The 16,262-nt window shown below is 39.3% G+C and overlaps 2 protein-coding genes and 4 non-coding genes across 8 annotated transcripts; all 6 read left to right on the forward strand.

The window, feature by feature from the left end:
• Positions 1 to 99: 99 nt before the first annotated feature.
• Positions 100 to 173, forward strand: trnat-agu (transfer RNA threonine (anticodon AGU)). Its single transcript has one exon. It is a non-coding gene; the product is annotated as a tRNA-Thr (tRNA).
• Positions 174 to 244: 71 nt separating this feature from the next.
• On the forward strand, positions 245 to 334 carry trnar-ucu (transfer RNA arginine (anticodon UCU)). Its single transcript is given in 2 exon segments — positions 245 to 281; positions 299 to 334. It is a non-coding gene; the product is annotated as a tRNA-Arg (tRNA).
• Positions 335 to 731: 397 nt separating this feature from the next.
• trnat-agu (transfer RNA threonine (anticodon AGU)) lies at positions 732 to 805 on the forward strand. Its single transcript has one exon. It is a non-coding gene; the product is annotated as a tRNA-Thr (tRNA).
• Positions 806 to 876: 71 nt separating this feature from the next.
• trnar-ucu (transfer RNA arginine (anticodon UCU)) lies at positions 877 to 966 on the forward strand. Its single transcript is given in 2 exon segments — positions 877 to 913; positions 931 to 966. It is a non-coding gene; the product is annotated as a tRNA-Arg (tRNA).
• Positions 967 to 4,037: 3,071 nt separating this feature from the next.
• On the forward strand, positions 4,038 to 9,268 carry LOC136672119 (uncharacterized). Of its 2 annotated transcripts, XM_066648074.1 has the most exons (13): positions 4,040 to 4,341; positions 4,547 to 4,590; positions 5,177 to 5,226; positions 5,323 to 5,391; positions 5,514 to 5,591; positions 5,709 to 5,807; positions 6,098 to 6,154; positions 6,260 to 6,343; positions 6,448 to 7,035; positions 7,141 to 7,259; positions 7,409 to 7,457; positions 7,573 to 7,640; positions 7,740 to 9,268. In XM_066648074.1, coding segments are annotated over exons 1-9 (633 nt in total). In that variant the 5' UTR covers positions 4,040 to 4,339; the 3' UTR covers positions 6,598 to 7,035; positions 7,141 to 7,259; positions 7,409 to 7,457; positions 7,573 to 7,640; positions 7,740 to 9,268. The 2 variants fall into 2 exon arrangements, with proteins under 2 accessions (XP_066504170.1, XP_066504171.1); XM_066648073.1 differs by having other exon boundaries at positions 4,038 to 4,590.
• An 878-nt stretch (positions 9,269 to 10,146) lies between these two features.
• LOC136672112 (uncharacterized) lies at positions 10,147 to 15,440 on the forward strand. 2 transcript variants are annotated; one of them, XM_066648062.1, is made up of 13 exons: positions 10,147 to 10,512; positions 10,718 to 10,761; positions 11,341 to 11,390; positions 11,487 to 11,555; positions 11,678 to 11,755; positions 11,873 to 11,971; positions 12,262 to 12,318; positions 12,424 to 12,507; positions 12,612 to 13,201; positions 13,307 to 13,425; positions 13,575 to 13,623; positions 13,739 to 13,806; positions 13,906 to 15,440. In XM_066648062.1, coding segments are annotated over exons 1-9 (633 nt in total). In that variant the 5' UTR covers positions 10,147 to 10,510; the 3' UTR covers positions 12,762 to 13,201; positions 13,307 to 13,425; positions 13,575 to 13,623; positions 13,739 to 13,806; positions 13,906 to 15,440. The 2 variants fall into 2 exon arrangements, with proteins under 2 accessions (XP_066504159.1, XP_066504158.1); XM_066648061.1 differs by having other exon boundaries at positions 10,148 to 10,761; positions 13,906 to 15,439.
• The last annotated feature ends 822 nt before the right edge of the window (positions 15,441 to 16,262 follow it).

Raw genomic sequence — 16,262 nt, forward strand, 5'->3', positions numbered from 1 at the left:
TCTTGCTTCGGGTGCTAGAGGCCTCCGGATCAAAAGGATAAGTCAAGTAGATGTGGATTTCACTCCCACCACATGTGAGCACCTAAGATGCTTTTGCAAGGCGCTGTGGCTTAGTTGGTTAAAGTGCCTGTCTAGTAAACAGGAGACCCTGGGTTCGAATCCCAGCAGTGCCTTAGCAAAATTGCTTTAATGCTTATAGACAGTGGCATTGATATATCCTCAATATAAAAGCAGCTAGCCTTCAGGCTCTGTGGCGCAATGGATAGCGCATTGGATTTCTAGACGTAGGTGTGAAGCCATTCAAAGGATGTGGGTTCGAGTCCCACCAGAGTCAATGCACTGTTTTCCTCAAACACATGAGCACCTTCATATCCATTCAATAACGCAGATACTCATACAGTCTTTAAATTTGACTGCTAAAAATACCAATGGAGTCAATTCTGCTACTGAATCAATACAAGGATTTTTTTATGCGATGGGATACTCAGGTTGCACTTGAGCAATCTTGCTTGAGGTCTTACTCACAGAGCATTACCTGTAAACAAGGTAAAAATGTGTCTGGCTTCAAATCGTTGCGGTGTATGACGTGTTATCGGCAGAAGCCCTTAGGCTCACTGGTTTAAGGGTGTGAGTCTTGCTTCGGGTGCTAGAGGCCTCCGGATCAAAAGGATAAGTCAAGTAGATGTGGATTTCACTCCCACCACATGTGAGCACCTAAGATGCTTTTGCAAGGCGCTGTGGCTTAGTTGGTTAAAGTGCCTGTCTAGTAAACAGGAGATCCTGGGTTCGAATCCCAGCAGTGCCTTTGCAAATTTGCTTTAATGCTTATAGACAGTGGCATTGATATATCCTCAATATAAAAGCAGCTAGCCTTCAGGCTCTGTGGCGCAATGGATAGCGCATTGGACTTCTAGACGTAGGTGTGAAGCCATTCAAAGGTTGTGGGTTCGAGTCCCACCAGAGTCGATGCGCTGTTTTCCTCAAACACATGAGTTTGCTAAAATGGTTTTAGACATTTTTTTATGCGATGGTATACTCAGGTTGCTAATATATGCTAATTCTAATTCTAACCCAACCCCCTCACCTCGTACGTACATTCCAGTTAATCACTTTTCTGTAGTTGACTGCTGTTTTATATATAGTGTTATTTGTATGGACGTGAAACATATTTTAAGCATGTGTGATCCTGTGTTAGCCATTGTCCTCCTTCTATTTTTCTCTATGTGTGTTTGACAGGAGCCTCCACACCGAGACAGAGAGCAGGGAGCGCCAACTGTGTGATTATGGTAACAACTCCTGCAGTATTTTAACAGTCTTTGCCTGCATGTTCCCCATGTTTATTTTCTCTATGTGGATCTCGATACAGTTGAGTATTCAGATTCTTTACTTTTCTATCTTCAGCTTCAGAAGCTCTGGAATACCAAGACCAGCTGAAGGAGTAGCCTACAACTGGCAACATTACAGACAAGGTAAGATAAACCTATTTTCATTTGTATACAAAATGTAAGAAGATATATAACATTCAGAATATGAAGAATATTAATCATACTGTTTGTTGTTTTCCTCAGGAGGAGTCTGTAAAGAAGGGGATGATTTGAAGTGTCTGCCTTTGACTCAGAGCTGGGAGAGTCCAGCGTGGGGACTGGTCTGCAGCAGGCACCAGCATGTCCACGGCTGAGACGAAGAAACACTTGTTCTCATACTTTGTATGAGGACATCTGTCATTACTCCCACGTTCTATAGATGTCATGGAGACCACCACTGGATCACGTGTTAGTCTTGTATCTAGTCTGACTTTAATACTTGAAAGAATAAGTTCTAATAAAAGTTTCTAGTTCTTTTTAAAAATACTTGAATGACGAAGACAATTTCTTGGAAGATCAGCAGGTTCCTTATTTGGAGAGTAATCACAGAAGGCCTCCTGCAGACTCACTCACAATGACATACTGAAAACCACAGTTTACATACACTTTTTGGGGTGAGATCATCTCGCCCCTCCTATTTTTTAAATTAAGTTGCATTCCACAGAACCCCAATTAAAATGGTACCCTTATCTTCTAGAGATGCAGTGTATCATAGGAGCCCAATTAAAAAGGTATTCTTATCTCCTAAGGATATCTTATCATGCTGTACCAAACAATCTCATGCTACCATTCTCCTTTTTTCCCACAGAGTTCAGGCCTGAGTTTTAGACTCAAGTATCCCTTTGACCATTTTAATATTTTTTGCCATAAAACTCAGGGACCTGCAGGTTGTGGGTTCGATTCCCGCTCCGGGTGACTGTCTGTGAGGAGTTGGTGTCTTCTCTTCGTGTCCGCGTGGGTTTACTATGGGTGCTCCCGCAGTCCAAAAACACACGTCGGTAGGTGAATTGTTGACTCAAAAGTGTCCGTAGGTGTGAGTGTGTGTGTTGCCCTGTGAAGGACTGGTGCCCCCCCAGGGTGTATTCCCACCTTGCACCCAATGATTCCATGGCTCTGGATCCACCACGACCCTGAACTGGATAAGCGCTTACAGATAATGAATCAATATTAATTAAGCACTTTTGATATCACTGTGCTGGAGGAAATAAGGACGTGTTAAGAATTGAAATCTAACAGAGCATTTGCAATCAGAAAGTAGTTTATTAACCTTAAGGTGGTCAACACACAATAGCACAGAGCACTATGTGAATGTGGACAAAGAAGATGTTTTCACAGAGAGTTTATATAGGTAGTTTATACGTCATAAGAATAAGATAATCACTCTAAATTTCTGCAAGCTTATTTTCCTTAGAGACATCCCAGTTTGATAAACAAGATGTAGGACAAAATGTTTTGTTTTTGATAAAGCACTGATCTCGAAACTGACCTGACATACACTTTTTCTGAGTTGCGTTGATGGTTAGAATTGAATATACAGACAAAACAAACAGACAGGGTCTTTCAACAGAGACATATAAAAATGTCCATTACAATCACAAGCAAATTTACAGCACTTATTAGGTTTTATATTACTATGCATAAATTATTCAAAAACATGTTTAACTCTAACAACAGTTTCATGAATTAGGTTAGTAGATGAATCCTCTTTATATAATCCAATGTGCAGTAACAAAAATAAATATCCTGGTAAAAGTATTAAATAAAACCTTTATAAACTCAGTGTCTCGTCTGACTTTCATTTACCAGTGTGCTCTTTACTTGTTAGCATTACGATCATGTTATATTAGTTAAATACAGCTCGAGAGAATGAACAAATCACATATTTGTTTTACAAGAAGTACCACCTTTTCTGGAAATGAGGTTTATTTCATTCCTTACATAAGTTTTTGCGAGACAAACTACATGTCAGTTAGGATTGTATGTTGTGTGAAATTGTGTTTATTTCTTTGACCACGTAGAACACATTAGATGTAGAAGTGCAGACAAAAGAGGAACCTGTGATTTGTTCACTGTCTTGAACTTTTATTTAACTGACAGATTTCCAGTGTTTTCAAATATCAACTTGACTGTATTTTATAAACATTAACAAATTTCATATCTGCAACACACTCAAAACATAAATACATTGGGACAGGGTAAAATAAGAGCGAAAATCTATAAAGTTTGCAAGAGGTTCTGCGTTGTTAGATCTTTGTTGCATTTTGACAAATTTCATTAAGACACCAGAACTGTGTTAAAGAAACAGTACGCATGATCTGGGCTTTTGTCTTCTTAGTCTGCCCCTATTTTTTTCCAGCACTGTCCTGGGGAAGGAGTAAGTACATAGTGTACTCTCTGCAGTGCTGAACACAAAAAAAGCAAAAACAGAGGCTCTGTTCTCCATTTTACAGCTCAGTGGAGCGTCAAAATGAATTTGAAGCTGTAATTGTAAAGTAAAATATTACGTACTGTTCCTTTAACTTATAGAAAAGGTGTAGAATATGTCTCTTATCAGCTAAAACATCCTTGTAGGGAGTGCTTCTGCTCTGTGTTTTCTTTTTTCCCCCGTCTGTGAGAGCTACTCAACACAAGTAGCCACTGTGGTCTACTAATGAACACAATCACGTATTATCCAATGTTTGACACTTCAAATAACTGGACACAACAAGATCCTGCTGAACATACAGACTACTAGTGGACACTAGTGAACACTACTTGAGATAGCTGGGCATTGCTGGATTTTACTGGACATTACTGGATTTAGCTACACACTATTGGATGCTACTGATCACTATATACTACTGGAATTATTCTGTATTCTTGGAGGTATTTAGGCTTCAATTTCTGAATCTATTTGGATCAAGGCAGTGGCTAAAACACGACTTCATCTCTCAGGCTGAAGGAAGCTGCAGTAGAACCGTGGTCTGTACCATGGAATGTACGTAATAAAACGTAATGTTATTATTCAAATTTCAGTCGTTCACCGACTTTCTCCGAGACAGACGCACACTGCTCTACTCTCGAAACTCTGCGATTTCTACGATGGATTTTCCATTTTTTCCTCGTGGGCTCAGTCTGCGTCCAGTGCTGTACTTCACTGGATTCACCACCGCAGCTGTAACTGCCTGCGTTTTTCTTCACAGGAGGCTCAAGTCGAAGCGGTCAGCTGAAACGGACCACTTGGAGGGTAAGTATCTTTTCTCCCAAAACTTCACTCAGTAATTATACTTAGTGAAATACTTAAAAAATGACAGCCCCGTGGGCTTGTGTCTTGTTTAACCCTTTGATAGCGTTAGTGTGTTTGCGGAGCCGTAATGGCGTGCATCGACCAGTTAGCGGCAATGCTAACCTTTTGAATGTAATTTTCTGAGGGTTTGTTGGACTTCTAAACTCACAAGTAGATGCGGCTGTGGACTAAAGTAATTTGTTATATTTTTTTAGTGTGTTATTGCTTCAAAATGGCAAAACATTATGTGTTTTAACATTTTAGTTATTTGTTTTCATGGCAAACGGCCTATGATTCGAGTACGTGTCGATACCCGGATATCCAGTGTCGATTCTTAGAATCAGTTCAAATGCTCTGACGCCACATAAAACAATGGTGTAGAGTATTTCTCTCTCTCTCTCTCTCTCTCTCTCTCTCTCTCTCTGTCTATATATATATATATATATATATACATTACACAGAACCCGGAATGCTACTATTTACATGTTGCTAGTTCATCTGTTGTAATGATGAATGTGTTTATTCTGTTGTTTTAATCTGACCACAGAACTACAGGAGCTGCCTGTTACTTTGTCAGTGGCTGACAACAGCTATGAGGTAAAACCACATCATAAACCATCCATAGATTTCAGACAACATAGTACTACTTGCTCTGAATTTCATATTTAACAGCAAATATATTTTCTTATTCAGGATCTCATTGCACCAGATGCCCAGGGGCCCTCCAGCCGGCTGTGGATCATACCGCGGTTGACACTGAAGGTGAGAAATACAGCCTGTCTGCTGTTTAGACAAAATTATTATTCTTTAGTTTCTCAAGCTTTTAATCAGAAGTGTTCTGGTTGTCCATAAAGTTTTCATTTTTCTTTGTTCTGGTCCAACAGGAGAGCTGTGGGTATGTTCTGCGTGTCCACGGGATGCAGGCCACAACTATCTCTCAGAGTTTTTCTAATGGTGAAAAGGTTTGTACTTATTTATGTATTAAGAGTGGACATCTAAGAACAGAGTGATAATACCATAGTTATTATTCTTTCTCCATGGGTCATTACTGTTCATTACCTTTCTCTTAATGTTCACAGCAAGTGGAGGTGACAATGCAGCACAAGTCTGTGTATAGAGGCCTGGAAAGTGAACATTGGTGGGTGCTCACCAATGACTTCTACCACCTGTTTCCAGAGGTAATGTTATAGAAATGAACGGAAAGTATTTTTACGGTATTCATCAGTCTGTCAATGCTTTTATAGTTTAAAGATAATAACTCACGACTTGATAAACTTTCTTTAATGGCTTTACTTCTGCTTTAAGAATTATAATTAAAGCATTGTTTTCCAGGTCTGTGTGCTAGTGCTAGCTTTGTGCTAATCAAACAGCTGAATGGAAAATTAGCTGTCTGCAACCTCAGCGGCACTGAGGAAAATCTGTCTATTATTTGTGCAGTGTGAAAATAAAAGGTCTATCTCTTTTTCAGGACTCACAGCTCCCTCCCATGTACTTTGCCACTGTGAAGGCTGTGGCCTACATTAAGGTAAAGCTAGTACCAGTTTCAATAGTGGAGCTTTTCACCAAACAGTGATCAGTGGCAAAATGATTGTGGAGTAATTGTGATAAAACACTTCCTCTGCTCTTTCAGTGCGTTGGACGCCAGATTTCTGTGCTGACCGCCAACCTCAGCACAGAGTCGAGCATCACCTCTGTGACCCGCTCACAGTTTCTTGTAAGAGTTTCCTGATAATGTACTCTCACTAAATAAGCAATTACTCTTGATATTCTGACTTCTTGTACCTTATTTATTCATTGTTTTTCTGTGTGTTTTTCCAGCAAACCAAAGTGTCCAAGACGTACAGAGGCGTCACTATCGAGGATGGGTGCTTTCGTTCTTCTGAGTCCAGCAGCACCCATATCCTTGAGACTCCAGTGGTTCCACAGCTAGCTTCCAGACCTCTTGGACCACCACCTGGGTTCCACTGAACCACATTTTTACTGTATCCTTTAATGCATCTTTCATTCTACTTACTTTTTAATTAGTGTATTGTGTAGCATACAGTTTACTCTGTGACAGATGTTCTTATTCTGCTTTAGTCATTTTACTTGTACACAACTGTTATTTTACATTTTTATTAAAATGTGTGGTTTTTTTACAGGTGTCACGGACATTCCACCATCATCTCTCTCTCTCTCTCTCTCTCTCTATAATTAAGCATTTGCAATCTGTGTTTACATCACAGTTTTTTACTCATAGAAACTTAAGAATTCACTGTGTAAAACTGTTTTTAATCTCATTCTTGTTCTTCACCCACTGCTTTAGTATTTGTAAGGAGTTTGAAAATATATGCTAATGCTAATTCTAACCCAAGTTCCTCGTCTCTCTCTTTTCTCTCTGTTCCTGACCATGCTGTGAGACGCAAGGTGGGTTGAATATGTGATTGTGTTTTAGTGATGTAAATATTGGCAGTAATATGTAGCACGTCTTAATGAGTAGCCTGACCTTTGACTCTTCCTCTCTGTCTGCAGGGAATGTCGCTCACTGTGTTTAGGTTCCAGTCGCTGAAATGGGGATCAAATGAGGAGACCTTTCCCGTGATGTCATCCACCGTCTTCTAGCACCACAGCTCCCCCACCACACCGCCCCCGTACGTACATTCCAGTTAATCACTTTTCTGTAGTTGACTGCTGTTTTATATATAGTGTTATTTGTGTGGATGCGAAAGATATTTTAAGCATGTGTGATCCTGTGTTAGCCATTGTCCTCCTTCTATTTTTCTCTATGTGTGTTTGACAGGAGCCTCCACACCGAGACAGAGAGCAGGGAGCGCCACTGTGTGATTATGGTAACAACTCCTGCAGTATTTTAACACTCTTTGCCTGCATGTTCCCCATGTTTATTTTCTCTATGTGGATCTCGATACAGTTGAGTATTCAGATTCTTTACTTTTCTATCTTCAGCTTCAGAAGCTCTGGAATACCAAGACCAGCTGAAGGAGTAGCCTACAACTGGCAACATTACAGACAAGGTAAGATAAACCTATTTTCATTTGTATACAAAATGTAAGAAGATATATAACATTCAGAATATGAAGAATATTAATCATACTGTTTGTTGTTTTCCTCAGGAGGAGTCTGTAAAGAAGGGGATGATTTGAAGTGTCTGCCTTTGACTCAGAGCTGGGAGAGTCCAGCGTGGGGACTGGTCTGCAGCAGGCACCAGCATGTCCACGGCTGAGACGAAGAAACACTTGTTCTCATACTTTGTATGAGGACATCTGTCATTACTCCCACGCTCTATAGATGTCATGGAGACCACCACTGGATCACGTGTTAGTCTTGTATCTAGTCTGACTATAATACTTGAAAGAAAAAGTTCTAATAAAAGTTTCTAGTTCTTTTTAAAAATACTTGAATGAAGAAGACGATTTCTTGGAAGATCAGCAGGTTCCTTATTTGGAGAGCAATCACAGAAGGCCTCCTGCAGACTCACTCACAATGACATACTGAAAACCACAGTTTACATACACTTTTTGGGGTGAGATCATCTCGCCCCTCCTATTTTTTAAATTAAGTTGCATTCCATAGAACCCCAATTAAAATGGTACCCTTATCTTCTAGAGATGCAGTGTATCATAGGAGCCCAATTAAAAAGGTATTCTTATCTCCTAAGGATATCTTATCATGCTGTACCAAACAATCTCATGCTACCATTCTCCTTTTTTCCCACAGAGTTCAGGCCTGAGTTTTAGACTCAAGTATCCCTTTGACCATTTTAATATTTTTTGCCATAAAACTCAGGGACCTGCAGGTTGTGGGTTCGATTCCCGCTCCGGGTGACTGTCTGTGAGGAGTTGGTGTGTTCTCTTCGTGTCCGCGTGGGTTTACTATGGGTGCTCCCGCAGTCCAAAAACACACATCGGTAGGTGAATTGTTGACTCAAAAGTGTCCGTAGGTGTGAGTGTGTGTGTTGCCCTGTGAAGGACTGGTGCCCCCTCCAGGGTGTATTCCCACCTTGCACCCAATGATTCCATGGCTCTGGATCCACCACGACCCTGAACTGGATAAGCGCTTACAGATAATGAATCAATATTAATTAAGCACTTTTGATATCACTGTGCTGGAGGAAATAAGGACGTGTTAAGAATTGAAATCTAACAGAGCATTTGCAATCAGAAAGTAGTTTATTAACCTTAAGGTGGTCAACACACAATAGCACAGAGCACTATGTGAATGTGGACAAAGAAGATGTTTTCACAGAGAGTTTATATAGGTAGTTTATACGTCATAAGAATAAGATAATCACTCTAAATTTCTGCAAGCTTATTTTCCTTAGAGACATCCCAGTTTGATAAACAAGATGTAGGTCAAAATGTTTTGTTTTTGATAAAGCACTGATCTCGAAACTGACCTGACATACACTTTTTCTGAGTTGCGTTGATGGTTAGAATTGAATATACAGACAAAACAAACAGACAGGGTCTTTCAACAGAGACATATAAAAATGTCCATTACAATCACAAGCAAATTTACAGCACTTATTAGGTTATATATTACTATGCATAAATGATTCAAAAACATGTTTAACTCTAACAACAGTTTCATGAATTAGGTTAGTAGATGAATCCTCTTTATATAATCCAATGTGCAGTAACAAAAATAAATATCCTGGTAAAAGTATTAAATAAAACCTTTATAAACTCAGTGTCTTGTCTGACTTTCATTTACCAGTGTGCTCTTTACTTGTTAGCATTATGATCATGTTATATTAGTTAAATACAGCTCGAGAGAATGAACAAATCACATATTTGTTTTACAAGAAGTACCACCTTTTCTGGAAATGAGGTTTATTTCATTCCTTACATAAGTTTTTGCGAGACAAACTACATGTCAGTTAGGATTGTATGTTGTGTGAAATTGTGTTTATTTCTTTGACCACGTAGAACACATTAGATGTAGAAGTGCAGACAAAAGAGGAACCTGTGATTTGTTCACTGTCTTGAACTTTTATTTAACTGACAGATTTCCAGTGTTTTCAAATATCAACTTGACTGTATTTTATAAACATTAACAAATTTCATATCTGCAACACATTCAAAACATAAATACATTGGGACAGGGTAAAATAAGAGCGAAAATCTATAAAGTTTGCAAGAGGTTCTGCGTTGTTAGATCTTTGTTGCGTTTTGACAAATTTCATTAAGACACCAGAACTGTGTTAAAGAAACAGTACGCATGATCTGGGCTTTTGTCTTCTTAGTCTGCCCCTATTTTTTTCCAGCACTGTCCTGGGGAAGGAGTAAGTACATAGTGTACTCTCTGCAGTGCTGAACACAAAAAAAGCAAAAACAGAGGCTCTGTTCTCCATTTTACAGCTCAGTGGAGCGTCAAAATGAATTTGAAGCTGTAATTGTAAAGTAAAATATTACGTACTGTTCCTTTAACTTATAGAAAAGGTGTAGAATATGTCTCTTATCAGCTAAAACATCCTTGTAGGGAGTGCTTCTGCTCTGTGTTTTCTTTTTTCCCCGTCTGTGAGAGCTACTCAACACAAGTAGCCACTGTGGTCTACTAATGAACACAATCACGTATTATCCAATGTTTGACACTTCAAATAACTGGACACAACAAGATCCTGCTGAACATACAGACTACTAGTGGACACTAGTGAACACTACTTGAGATAGCTGGGCATTGCTGGATTTTACTGGACATTACTGGATTTAGCTACACACTATTGGATGCTACTGATCACTATATACTACTGGAATTATTCTGTATTCTTGGAGGTATTTAGGCTTCAATTTCTGAATCTATTTGGATCAAGGCAGTGGCTAAAACACGACTTCATCTCTCAGGCTGAAGGAAGCTGCAGTAGAACCGTGGTCTGTACCATGGAATGTACGTAATAAAACGTAATGTTATTATTCAAATTTCAGTCGTTCACCGACTTTCTCCGAGACAGACGCACACTGCTCTACTCTCGAAACTCTGCGATTTCTACGATGGATTTTCCATTTTTTCCTCGTGGGCTCAGTCTGCGTCCAGTGCTGTACTTCACTGGATTCACCACCGCAGCTGTAACTGCCTGCGTTTTTCTTCACAGGAGGCTCAAATCGAAGCGGTCAGCTGAAACGGACCACTTGGAGGGTAAGTATCTTTTCTCCCAAAACTTCACTCAGTAATTATACTTAGCGAAATACTTAAAAAATGACAGCCCCGTGGGCTTGTGTCTTGTTTAACCCTTTGATAGCGTTAGTGTGTTTGCGGAGCCGTAATGGCGTGCATCGACCAGTTAGCGGCAATGCTAACCTTTTGAATGTAATTTTCTGAGGGTTTGTTGGACTTCTAAACTCACAAGTAGATGCGGCTGTGGACTAAAGTAATTTGTTATATTTTGTTTAGTGTGTTATTGCTTCAAAATGGCAAAACATTATGTGTTTTAACATTTTAGTTATTTGTTTTCATGGCAAACGGCCTATGATTCGAGTACGTGTCGATACCCGGATATCCAGTGTCGATTCTTAGAATCAGTTCAAATGCTCTGACGCCACATAAGACAATGGTGTAGAGTATTTCTCTCTCTCTCTCTCTCTCTCTCTCTCTCTGTCTATATATATATATATATATATACATTACACAGAACCCGAAATGCTACTATTTACATGTTGCTAGTTCATCTGTTGTAATGATGAATGTGTTTATTCTGTTGTTTTAATCTGACCACAGAACTACAGGAGCTGCCTGTTACTTTGTCAGTGGCTGACAACAGCTATGAGGTAAAACCACATCATAAACCATCCATAGATTTCAGACAACATAGTACTACTTGCTCTGAATTTCATATTTAACAGCAAATATATTTTCTTATTCAGGATCTCATTGCACCAGATGCCCAGGGGCCCTCCAGCCGGCTGTGGATCATACCACGGTTGACACTGAAGGTGAGAAATACAGCCTGTCTGCTGTTTAGACAAAATTATTATTCTTTAGTTTCTCAAGCTTTTAATCAGAAGTGTTCTGGTTGTCCATAAAGTTTTCATTTTTCTTTGTTCTGGTCCAACAGGAGAGCTGTGGGTATGTTCTGCGTGTCCACGGGATGCAGGCCACAACTATCTCTCAGAGTTTTTCTAATGGTGAAAAGGTTTGTACTTATTTATGTATTAAGAGTGGACATCTAAGAACAGAGTGATAATACCATAGTTATTATTCTTTCTCCATGGGTCATTACTGTTCATTGTCTTTCTCTTAATGTTCACAGCAAGTGGAGGTGACAATGCAGCACAAGTCTGTGTATAGAGGCCTGGAAAGTGAACATTGGTGGGTGCTCACCAATGACTTCTACCACCTGTTTCCAGAGGTAATGTTATAGAAATGAACGGAAAGTATTTTTACGGTATTCATCAGTCTGTCAATGCTTTTATAGTTTAAAGATAATAACTCACGACTTGATAAACTTTCTTTAATGGCTTTACTTCTGCTTTAAGAATTATAATTAAAGCATTGTTTTCCAGGTCTGTGTGCTAGTGCTAGCTTTGTGCTAATCAAACAGCTGAATGGAAAATTAGCTGTCTGCAACCTCAGCGGCACTGAGGAAAATCTGTCTGTTATTTGTGCAGTGTGAAAATAAAAGGTCTATCTCTTTTTCAGGACTCACAGCTCCCTCCCATGTACTTTGCCACTGTGAAGGCTGTGGCCTACATTAAGGTAAAGCTAGTACCAGTTTCAATAGTGGAGCTTTTCACCAAACAGTGATCAGTGGCAAAATGATTGTGGAGTAATTGTGATAAAACACTTCCTCTGCTCTTTCAGTGCGTTGGACGCCAGATTTCTGTGCTGACCGCCAACCTCAGCACAGAGTCGAGCATCACCTCTGTGACCCGCTCACAGTTTCTTGTAAGAGTTTCCTGATAATGTACTCTCACTAAATAAGCAATTACTCTTGATATTCTGACTTCTTGTACCTTATTTATTCATTGTTTTTCTGTGTGTTTTTCCAGCAAACCAAAGTGTCCAAGACGTACAGAGGCGTCACTATCGAGGATGGGTGCTTTCGTTCTTCTGAGTCCAGCAGCACCCATATCCTTGAGACTCCAGTGGTTCCACAGCTAGCTTCCAGACCTCTTGGACCACCACCTGGGTTCCACTGAACCACATTTTTACTGTATCCTTTAATGCATCTTTCATTCTACTTACTTTTTAATTAGTGTATTGTGTAGCATACAGTTTACTCTGTGACAGATGTTCTTATTCTGCTTTAGTCATTTTACTTGTACACAACTGTTATTTTACATTTTTATTAAAATGTGTGGTTTTTTTACAGGTGTCACGGACATTCCACCATCATCTCTCTCTCTCTCTCTCTCTCTCTCTATAATTAAGCATTTGCAATCTGTGTTTACATCACAGTTTTTTACTCATAGAAACTTAAGAATTCACTGTGTAAAACTGTTTTTAATCTCATTCTTGTTCTTCACCCACTGCTTTAGTATTTGTAAGGAGTTTGAAAATATATGCTAATGCTAATTCTAACCCAAGTTCCTCGTCTCTCTCTTTTCTCTCTGTTCCTGACCATGCTGTGAGACGCAAGGTGGGTTGAATATGTGATTGTGTTTTAGTGATGTAAATATTGGCAGTAATATGTAGCACGTCTTAATGAGTAGCCTGACCTTTGACTCTTCCTCTCTGTCTGCAGGGAATGTCGCTCACTGTGTTTAGGTTCCAGTCGCTGAAATGGGGATCAAATGAGGAGACCTTTCCCGTGATGTCATCCACCGTCTTCTAGCACCACAGCTCCCCCACCACACCGCCCCCGTACGTACATTCCAGTTAATCACTTTTCTGTAGTTGACTGCTGTTTTATATATAGTGTTATTTGTATGGATGTGAAAGATATTTTAAGCATGTGTGATCCTGTGTTAGCCATTGTCCTCCTTCTATTTTTCTCTATGTGTGTTTGACAGGAGCCTCCACACCGAGACAGAGAGCAGGGAGCGCCACTGTGTGATTATGGTAACAACTCCTGCAGTATTTTAACACTCTTTGCCTGCATGTTCCCCATGTTTATTTTCTCTATGTGGATCTCGATACAGTTGAGTATTCAGATTCTTTACTTTTCTATCTTCAGCTTCAGAAGCTCTGGAATACCAAGACCAGCTGAAGGAGTAGCCTACAACTGGCAACATTACAGACAAGGTAAGATAAACCTATTTTCATTTGTATACAAAATGTAAGAAGATATATAACATTCAGAATATGAAGAATATTAATCATACTGTTTGTTGTTTTCCTCAGGAGGAGTCTGTAAAGAAGGGGATGATTTGAAGTGTCTGCCTTTGACTCAGAGCTGGGAGAGTCCAGCGTGGGGACTGGTCTGCAGCAGGCACCAGCATGTCCACGGCTGAGACGAAGAAACACTTGTTCTCATACTTTGTATGAGGACATCTGTCATTACTCCCACGCTCTATAGATGTCATGGAGACCACCACTGGATCACGTGTTAGTCTTGTATCTAGTCTGACTATAATACTTGAAAGAAAAAGTTCTAATAAAAGTTTCTAGTTCTTTTTAAAAATACTTGAATGAAGAAGACGATTTCTTGGAAGATCAGCAGGTTCCTTATTTGGAGAGCAATCACAGAAGGCCTCCTGCAGACTCACTCACAATGACATACTGAAAACCACAGTTTACATACACTTTTTGGGGTGAGATCATCTCGCCCCTCCTATTTTTTAAATTAAGTTGCATTCCATAGAACCCCAATTAAAATGGTACCCTTATCTTCTAGAGATGCAGTGTATCATAGGAGCCCAATTAAAAAGGTATTCTTATCTCCTAAGGATATCTTATCATGCTGTACCAAACAATCTCATGCTACCATTCTCCTTTTTCCCCACAGAGTTCAGGCCTGACTTTTAGACTCAAGTATCCCTTTGACCATTTTAATATTTTTTGCCATAAAACTCAGGGACCTGCAGGTTGTGGGTTCGATTCCCGCTCCGGGTGACTGTCTGTGAGGAGTTGGTGTGTTCTCTTCGTGTCCGCGTGGGTTTACTATGGGTGCTCCCGCAGTCCAAAAACACACGTCGGTAGGTGAATTGTTGACTCAAAAGTGTCCGTAGGTGTGAGTGTGTGTGTTGCCCTGTGAAGGACTGGTGCCCCCTCCAGGGTGTATTCCCACCTTGCACCCAATGATTCCATGGCTCTGGATCCACCACGACCCTGAACTGGATAAGCGCTTACAGATAATGAATCAATATTAATTAAGCACTTTTGATATCACTGTGCTGGAGGAAATAAGGACGTGTTAAGAATTGAAATCTAACAGAGCATTTGCAATCAGAAAGTAGTTTATTAACCTTAAGGTGGTCAACACACAATAGCACAGAGCACTATGTGAATGTGGACAAAGAAGATGTTTTCACAGAGAGTTTATATAGGTAGTTTATACGTCATAAGAATAAGATAATCACTCTAAATTTCTGCAAGCTTATTTTCCTTAGAGACATCCCAGTTTGATAAACAAGATGTAGGTCAAAATGTTTTGTTTTTGATAAAGCACTGATCTCGAAACTGACCTGACATACACTTTTTCTGAGTTGCGTTGATGGTTAGAATTGAATATACAGACAAAACAAACAGACAGGGTCTTTCAACAGAGACATATAAAAATGTCCATTACAATCACAAGCAAATTTACAGCACTTATTAGGTTATATATTACTATGCATAAATGATTCAAAAACATGTTTAACTCTAACAACAGTTTCATGAATTAGGTTAGTAGATGAATCCTCTTTATATAATCCAATGTGCAGTAACAAAAATAAATATCCTGGTAAAAGTATTAAATAAAACCTTTATAAACTCAGTGTCTTGTCTGACTTTCATTTACCAGTGTGCTCTTTACTTGTTAGCATTATGATCATGTTATATTAGTTAAATACAGCTCGAGAGAATGAACAAATCACATATTTGTTTTACAAGAAGTACCACCTTTTCTGGAAATGAGGTTTATTTCATTCCTTACATAAGTTTTTGCGAGACAAACTACATGTCAGTTAGGATTGTATGTTGTGTGAAATTGTGTTTATTTCTTTGACCACGTAGAACACATTAGATGTAGAAGTGCAGACAAAAGAGGAACCTGTGATTTGTTCACTGTCTTGAACTTTTATTTAACTGACAGATTTCCAGTGTTTTCAAATATCAACTTGACTGTATTTTATAAACATTAACAAATTTCATATCTGCAACACACTCAAAACATAAATACATTGGGACAGGGTAAAATAAGAGCGAAAATCTATAAAGTTTGCAAGAGGTTCTGCGTTGTTAGATCTTTGTTGCATTTTGACAAATTTCATTAAGACACCAGAACTGTGTTAAAGAAACAGTACGCATGATCTGGGCTTTTGTCTTCTTAGTCTGCCCCTCTTTTTTTTCCAGCACTGTCCTGGGGAAGGAGTAAGTACATAGTATACTCTCTGCAGTGCTGAACACAAAAAAAAGCAAAAACAGAGGCTCTGTTCTCCATTTTACAGCTCAGTGGAGCGTCAAAATGAATTTGAAGCTGTAATTGTAAAGTAAAATATTACGTACTGTTCCTTTAACTTATAGAAAAGGTGTAGAATATGTCTCTTATCAGCTAA

Source organism: Hoplias malabaricus, chromosome 16 (genome assembly GCF_029633855.1).
Source record: "Hoplias malabaricus isolate fHopMal1 chromosome 16, fHopMal1.hap1, whole genome shotgun sequence".
In the NCBI taxonomy this organism is placed as follows: domain Eukaryota; kingdom Metazoa; phylum Chordata; class Actinopteri; order Characiformes; family Erythrinidae; genus Hoplias; species Hoplias malabaricus.

What these genes read in the sequence shown, in the direction of transcription:
- LOC136672119 (XM_066648073.1), top strand. Translation starts at nt 4,359, where the DNA reads ATGTTATTATTCAAATTTCAGTCGTTCACCGACTTTCTCCGAGACAGA. An exon ending in TGAAACGGACCACTTGGAGG is followed by an intron (nt 4,591 to 5,176) that starts GTAAGTATCTTT and finishes ATCTGACCACAG; the next exon opens with AACTACAGGAGCTGCCTGTT. An exon ending in AGGCTGTGGCCTACATTAAG is followed by an intron (nt 6,155 to 6,259) that starts GTAAAGCTAGTA and finishes CTGCTCTTTCAG; the next exon opens with TGCGTTGGACGCCAGATTTC.
- LOC136672112 (XM_066648061.1), top strand. Translation starts at nt 10,530, where the DNA reads ATGTTATTATTCAAATTTCAGTCGTTCACCGACTTTCTCCGAGACAGA. An exon ending in TGAAACGGACCACTTGGAGG is followed by an intron (nt 10,762 to 11,340) that starts GTAAGTATCTTT and finishes ATCTGACCACAG; the next exon opens with AACTACAGGAGCTGCCTGTT. An exon ending in TGGCTGACAACAGCTATGAG is followed by an intron (nt 11,391 to 11,486) that starts GTAAAACCACAT and finishes TTTCTTATTCAG; the next exon opens with GATCTCATTGCACCAGATGC.